This window comes from Desmodus rotundus, chromosome X, assembly GCF_022682495.2.
Source record: "Desmodus rotundus isolate HL8 chromosome X, HLdesRot8A.1, whole genome shotgun sequence".
Taxonomy (NCBI): Eukaryota; Metazoa; Chordata; class Mammalia; order Chiroptera; family Phyllostomidae; genus Desmodus; species Desmodus rotundus.
In genome coordinates this window covers 47,288,534-47,295,891 of record NC_071400.1, presented here as the reverse complement: position 1 = coordinate 47,295,891, position 7,358 = coordinate 47,288,534, and the positions used below count along the sequence as shown (strand labels likewise).

Below are 7,358 nucleotides of genomic sequence, written 5' to 3'. Positions count from 1 at the left end.
TGAGGAGCCACGAGCCAGCTCCTCGAGGTAAAACTATAGAGACCTGTAATTGATTTGAATCTCCAGAAGTTATCGGTGTCGTTGAGATGAGCGGTTTTAAAGAACGCTAGGGAGTTAAGTCAGTTTTCAGCGGCAGTTAAATTGCGTGAATTTGAATCCTATTTTATGACCGAGGCAAGTTACGTAATTATTCGGTGTCTTAACTGTAAAATGGATTTGATTACCTCAGTGTTATTGTAACTAATAAGTGCGTATGCGTTAAAATGCTTAGAAAAATACCTTGTTCGTTGCCGTACTGAAAATCTCAGGTGGTGTTAGCGAGTCAGCTGTGAAGGGGGTAAATGTTGCTGTTTACGAATATTCATTTTAGGGCTGTAAGAATGGAGAAACTGAACGAGCCTTTTGCGCTGAATAGGGCAAAATCAAATAGGGAATTATCTTAGGACTACTACGGAGGTGCTGGGGTTTAATAGGAGGGGCGAGGATCGATTCTTTCGAGAACCTTCCAGAAATCTCTGCCAGTCATGCGCAGTAGGTTTGCGCGCGCTTCTCCCAGCTCCGTCCTTGTTCCTATAGGCTATAGACCCTGTATGTCTTTCCTCGCGTTTCTCATTGGTCTTCAGGTAGCCTTGGCCTCGCCTCCTAAAGCAGTGGGGTCCCCCAGTTGGATCTTTTAAATAGTTTCTTGCTTGTTCCCGGGCCTATGGATGGACGAGAGGCTACCTTAAAGTATGTAGTTTACAAAAGCAAAGGGACTTTTTTTTTCTTACGAACTAAGTAACTATGAAGTGAATATAGAAAGGCGATGGGGAGGGTACGGTCGGAAGCGAAGGGGAGCGGCTTAAAGTTGCAACATCGGAGTACTTTCAACTACGGACCGAGCTACTTCCGGGAGAGAATGGGCGGGGATAGGATTCCGTGTGTTTGGCGGGTTTCGCTATCTTCTTCAGTCTCTGGTCTTCCGACAGCGGAAGGAGCCGGACCCGTGACGAGGTCGTGACGCCGCCGCTGCCTGAACAGACTACCTCAGGCTCCCCAATGGCCACCGCCGTGGTGAGTGCCGGGGCCGCGCGGCGGGTGCGGGCGCCGGGCTCGGGCGGCGGGGGGGGAGGGTCGCTAGTGGTTGCCGGTAACTTGAGGAAATAGCGAATCAGGTCTTGGCCCGCCGGGCTCCCGGGCGGAGGGTTCCGCTCTCTGTAGACCCCCTCCATCCCTATGCTCATCACCCCCGACCCCCAACCCCCTGCCTCCAGCCCCCGTGCAGTCTCTTTAGGATGCTAGAAGGGACCTTGAAATGGGAGGCAGCGAGAGGCGGGCGAGTTGCGGTCTGTTTGTACCGCAGGATCACTTGAGCTGGAAACGAAACTAGTTTTAATTCAAATAGCTGGACTGGGTAAAAGGCTGGGTAATACTTAATCTTCCCGCGAGAGCAAACGCCAACAGCGTTTCTTTTTTTTCGGTTTTACAATTCTTTACAAATGCCTGTGGATTTTTAGGTAATGTGAGGAAGTTTCCTAAGTAATTTCTAAATTACTTTCCTAAGTAATTTTTCAAACAGTTTATTAAACTTTATTAAACTATTCTTTTTTTTTTTCCATTCTACAACTTTTGGTTTGGGGCATAACTTAACCTCTTGAAAAGAGAACTCGCGCTTTCCTGATTCATTTATTCAATGACAATCCCCCCACCCCACCCCTTTTTTAAAGTTCAGATTGCAACATTTTTTAACCATGAATGTTTTGTAAAATATTGGAAGCCTAAAGTAAGTACTAAAGCAGCAATTTCCTAACTGAGATTATAAATTTGTATTTTAAGTGAGAAAAAAAATATTAAAGTCACAAATGAGGGATGAGTATGCCCTAAAAATACGTACCCAAAAGTAGTGAAAATTTTAAAAATTGGAAACTTTGGAGCCCGAAGTCTTTAAAATGTCCAAATGTATGTGGAAGAATATGGACTATGTATGAAGCTACCAAGTAATTGAAATAAACTGTCAGCTTCTGTTGGTGGTTATGTGTTTGTGAGGGTTTGGAGGGGTGGTAATGCACAGCTCTGAAAATTTTTTTTGTAGGATTTTAAAACTTATGTAGATCAGGCATGTAGAGCTGCTGAGGAATTTGTCAATATTTACTATGAGACAATGGACAAAAGAAGACGGGTGAGTGTTAATAGGCTTTTTTACTCTTCATTAAATACCAGTTCTTTTTTAAGCCAATTCATCTGACTTGCAAAAGTGGTAACGGGGGTTCTTCTTTAATAGTGCATTGCTTAGGGAAGGATTGGTATGGTATTATGGAAGTGGGGACTCTGGAATCATATACTAGCTTTGTGTATACCTCTGACCTTGGGCAAGTTGCTAACCTCTCTGAACCTCATTTTATTTTTAGGGTAGTAAATGTGAATCAATTTAAGTACTGCACTTAACGTAGGACCTGACATACATTTATTTAAATGTGTTACATTTTCTCATTCTCGATTAACTCTGATTTGGTTAAAATAGTATTTGTGCTGGTGAAGGGGACTGGCATTACAAGAATTGTTCCCTGATTTGTTCCTTTAATTGCATATGTTAATAGACAACTTTTATATTAAATTTCATAGCTGTAGCTGGCACTCATAACCAGTATCTGCATGGCCTGGATACTTTCAGTTTTCAAAAGAACAGTTTATCACTTTGTCAGCTCTTTTCATTGTGCTTTATCCCTGAGCCATATTTTCTAAGGGATTATTTCAGTTTGTCCTGCAGTCTTGCCTAGATCTCTTATCAGCATAGGATTGTACTTTAGCTTTTTCTGTGCTGCAGGTGGAGAAGTTAATATCTTATCCCTAAAAATCTATTTTTTTAAGGCAGAAGATAAAAGAATTTCCTGGTACTGGTGTTTGATGGTGCGGGGCAGGGGCAGAGGATGTGACAGTGGGTGTTTATTATGCCTTGTTGCTTTCAAAAATAAGTAGCAAAGATAAGGGAGAGTCAAGATACGGGTTGGCCAAGGTAAATTTTAGGATTAAGCAAATAATGAGTCCTGTGACACACGAAACTGCTGTAACTACACAGTGAAGTGTTGAATTTTTCTTTATGGAGCCTAACTTACTTGACTTATAAAAAACTGCTTTAGCAAGTACTGGAGATTCTTTTGAATTAAAATGCTCCTTGAGTAGTAAAAGGAACTAATTCTTCCTAACACATACAACATTAAATGGTTCAAACATGAAATGACTCCATGGATATAAACACCAGTATTGAAGTATACAGGTAGGGCCTGATAGAAGACAACTTTGTTAACTCCCAGAATTAGAAAGGGTTCTAGATGCTTGAAATTTGTGATCACTTAAAATCATTTAAATACAAAAAGCAAAATTTTAAAATTCTCTTGTAGTTTGGTTGAAGCGTTCTTGTTATGGCTAAAGTGAAATACGAAAAAAGTATATTTAACTGCCTAGTTTATTTAGTTTATTAAGAGTAGGATAATATATTTAAGGACACGGTTATAAGGCAGAGATACCTTGTTCACACTGTCTTCAGTTGAAGGGGTCAGGGAAGTAGAGATGGAGATAGAACTATGAAAATGTTTATACACCACCTATAACCTCCCGGTTCCTACCTTTCAGTTCCTTTCTATAAAATGCCTTGCCAGAAACAAAAATATTTCTTTTTTTGTCCTTTCTTTCTTAGGCACTGACCAGGCTGTATCTTGAAAAGGCCACTTTAATATGGAATGGAAATGTTGTTACAGGGCTGGAAGCCCTAGCTGATTTTTTTGATGTGTTGCCTTCTAGTCAGTTCCAGGTTAATATGTTAGATTGCCAACCAGTTCATGGTAAGATCATGGTGTTTCAAGGTACTTCGTTTGTTTTACTTTAGTGAGCACTGAGCTTTGACAGCAAAAGCAGCAAGCATCTATTACTGTTAGGAGTATACTTTTCTAAGTTAAATATTATGAAAAATTCAGCTCTCTAATTAAACTTTTGGTGTTAATTTAGATCTGTGTCACTCCAGAAGATCACTAGTAGGTTTTGGTGGATTATGTGATTATAGTTTACTAAAAGTTATGTGAGTAATTGAAGCTAAATGTGATTTTTGCAGATGGAGAGGAGCAATTACCTTTTTTTTGTTGTTGTTCTAAATAAGTTGCCTTCTATGCCTTGAAATGTCTCTAGAGAAAAAGTATACAGAATCCAAGATTAATGTATTTTAGCATCTTACAACTTACTAAAGTCTTTATTTTTCTTGGTCTGTCTGAGAGAGAGAGAGAGAAACATTGATTTGTTGTTCCACTTAAGTATGCATTTGTTGGTTGATTCTTGTATGTGCCCTGATCAGGGATCAAACCCACAACCTTGGTGTATCTGGAAAACGCTCTAACCAACTGAGCAACTCAGCCAGGGCAAAACTTACTAAAATTTTGCAGAAGACACTTTGTTAGGTGAAAGGATGACATTTGACAAGGCAGAATTAGATTCAAGGTGGAATGATGCCATTTATAAGATTAACCTCTAGGTGGGTCCTAAGTGTTTTAAGTAGTAGGTTAGGGTGTTTTCTTTTTCCTTCATAGTTCTTGAAAACAGCAGTAGCTTAAGAAGCAAAATAGGAAAAGGCTCTGTTAGAAACCCAATGAAATGTAAATAAACACAGGAACCAAATAGTCCTATGCTAGATACAAGCTCTTTATTTTGTAACTCTAGAGTACCCCCAAATTTTCTGGGTGGAAAATAATTTTAGTATCTTTGAAATGGTTATTTAGGTTTTTTGGCTTTGGGTGTGCATGCTTAAGAGTATGTTCAAAGTAAAGAAAGTTTATGAAGCGTTAAATTGTAAGCAATCTATTTTAAGCCTAAAATCTGCTTATTTAGAGATAGAAACCAACCTCTTTTCTTTTCTGTGTATGTGTGGATAAAGAGCAAGCTACTCAGGCCCAGACTACAGTTCTTGTTGTGACCAGTGGAACTGTGAAGTTTGATGGCAACAGACAGCACTACTTCAATCAGAATTTCCTGCTAACTGCTCAGACTACTTCTAACAACACGGTGTGGAAGATTGCAAGTGATTGTTTCCGTTTTCAAGATTGGGCTAGTAGTTAAAAGGGGTGAAAGTCCATTCTCCTTCGGTTCATTAGTTTCAGCAGCAATTTGTGTGAATTAATTTCATTGTGGAAGCACGATAAACTAGTATGTTCTGTAACTAAATTTCATAGATACATTATTCCTGGCGGCACCTTTTCTAGTGGCTGCCAGGTTTAGTTATTGCCCTTAAGAGCTTTAACGCTAGTGTTTCACATGCCTTACATACATTTCACTAATGACAGTCTTACAGTAATAATACAAACATGATCTCTATTAACATACTGTGAGCCCAGCCTATTGCAAAAATAAAATCCTTTTATACTACTGTCTACAGGATATCAGCACAACATAACTGGGAGGAAGTGGAGTATTTTTTTTTCTCATTTAGGTTAATTTTGTAGTGGAACACACAGTTATTTTCAGTAAACACTAGTAATAAATATAGTTTTGGTATAAGGCTTTTTCATATCAGTTTGGTGAAAATATTACTAGTTTTGGTTTGCATAACTACTCTGATATTAGAATCACATGTAGAGATATTTAGTGGTATTTTTTCATGTTACATAATGTTTTCTATGTTTACATGTCCTTATGAAGTGAATTAATCTACTGGAGAGGTACATGTTCTTGAGTATTGGATATACTCAGTGACTTAAAAGCAAAACTACTTAAGATTTTCTTGGCAGCTCCAGGTTTATAACTTTAGGTAATAAATAGTACTGAGACTAATAGCTTCCATAGGAGAATAGGCAGTGAGAAGTATAGTGATCCAAGGTTGGCCAAGAGTTAGGAGGGCTAGCTAAATGGTAAGTTTTAGGTACTTGTTTTCTACCTCCTAAAAATGTAGCCTATTTTTAGGATTTAAGTCGTTAAGGTAGTAAGTATCATTCCCAAATGGTCACGAGTGTCACGTTTGTTCTAAAAATTATTTTTAAAGATTTTTCCAGTTCACCTCATACTTAACAGCAATATATGTCTCAGTTTATTCAAGAAGTTAATGGGGATAAAATGTCAGCAATAAACCTGTCCCTGTAGCCGGGTCTGACAGCAAAGTTGGAAACAAAGCCATTGCTCTCTCTTTGGGACATCCTTACCTTCTGAGTCTTCCGTGTGAACTTCAGGCCAAAGTCTCCCATGTATTATCCACTCCCAAAGTTAGTGATTTCTTCCCTGTGTTTCACATTGTGACCTGCAGCATCTTTGTTTACTCATTCAACTTAAAGTTGTTTAATTTTATGATTTGTTTGTCCATATGGCATTGTAAGCAAACAGCTTTATTTTAAAACATGTTGCAGTTAAATGGCTCTTTGTCTTTTTAACAAGAAAATAGAGAGCAGCAGATCTTCATTAGTCCATAAACTTCTAAAAAACAAATTGATTCATTTTATGTCTCAACATCTAACATCTAAAGAGAAAGAAATAACACCTTTCGGTTTTGGTTAAACTTTAAATGTTTTTTCATTCTTGAATTTATTACTGTAATGTTTTTAAGCTAGATATGCCAGCTGTGTTTCTACATTGCAACTCAAAGTTACTGTTCCTCATCACTTCATTTGAAAACCAGTAGTTCATTTACTCATCCCTCAAACAACACATTGTATTTCTGATATGTGAACAAAATAGAAATAAATTGGAGAAAGGGGTAGGACTGAAATTTAGACCACTCCTCCTTATAATGTGAATCAAATCTTACACTTCATTCAAAATGAACTTACTCTGATTTTGGATTGGCTTTTAAAATCACAGCCTTAGCAGCACCAATCAGAATATGCAAACACTGCCCTTTCCCTTATGGAGAACAGTCTCAAGTAAAAGCTGCATATAACTAGCAATAAGTAAGTTGAATGGTTGTTTACTATTCATGAACTGAATGTTTTAAGACTTGTGTATGAACTCCGTTTTCCATATTCTATGTAACTTAAATGTCTGGAACTGTTGTATGGACTAGACTGTATTTTTGACATGCACATATTTTTGTAACTTGAAAAAAATAAAATTTGTCTTGACCAGTTTTCTCAAACTTGTTTTAAGGTCTTTTGATTTTTTTCTTTTGATTAAAAAAATTTTTAGTTGTATTTCTTCCATTACCATTTATGCCCCTTATACTCCTTCCTCCCCCACACCCATTATCACCCCTCTGTTGTCCGTGTCCACGAGTCCTTTTTCCATTTTGCTCAATCCCTCCACCCCCTGATCCTGCCCCCCTCCCAAGAGCTGTTTGCCTGCCCTCTATGAATGAGTCTGTTTCTGCAGGGTCCCGCAGAAGTAAGGCTTGCTTGAGTGTGGTTGGGAGGGTA

General features: G+C 38.3%; 1 protein-coding gene across 2 annotated transcripts; it reads left to right on the top strand.

The window, feature by feature from the left end:
• Positions 1-667: 667 nt before the first annotated feature.
• On the top strand, positions 668-7,081 carry NXT2 (nuclear transport factor 2 like export factor 2). 2 transcript variants are annotated; one of them, XM_024551651.3, is made up of 5 exons: positions 668-729; positions 969-1,053; positions 2,072-2,158; positions 3,674-3,818; positions 4,898-7,081. In XM_024551651.3, the coding sequence occupies exons 1-5, from the start codon at positions 704-706 to the stop codon at positions 5,077-5,079; spliced, it is 525 nt and encodes a 174-aa protein (XP_024407419.3). In that variant the 5' UTR covers positions 668-703; the 3' UTR covers positions 5,080-7,081. The 2 variants fall into 2 exon arrangements, with proteins under 2 accessions (XP_024407419.3, XP_045044442.2); XM_045188507.3 differs by lacking the exon at positions 2,072-2,158 and having other exon boundaries at positions 675-729.
• The last annotated feature ends 277 nt before the right edge of the window (positions 7,082-7,358 follow it).

Excerpts from the sequence above, each read along its gene's own strand:
- NXT2 (XM_024551651.3), top strand. The coding sequence starts at position 704 with ATGGATGGACGAGAGGCTACCTTAAA. Across the intron at positions 1,054-2,071 it reads CCCCAATGGCCACCGCCGTG|GATTTTAAAACTTATGTAGA; the intron begins GTGAGTGCCGGG and ends TTTTTTTTGTAG. Across the intron at positions 3,819-4,897 it reads AGATTGCCAACCAGTTCATG|AGCAAGCTACTCAGGCCCAG; the intron begins GTAAGATCATGG and ends GTGTGGATAAAG.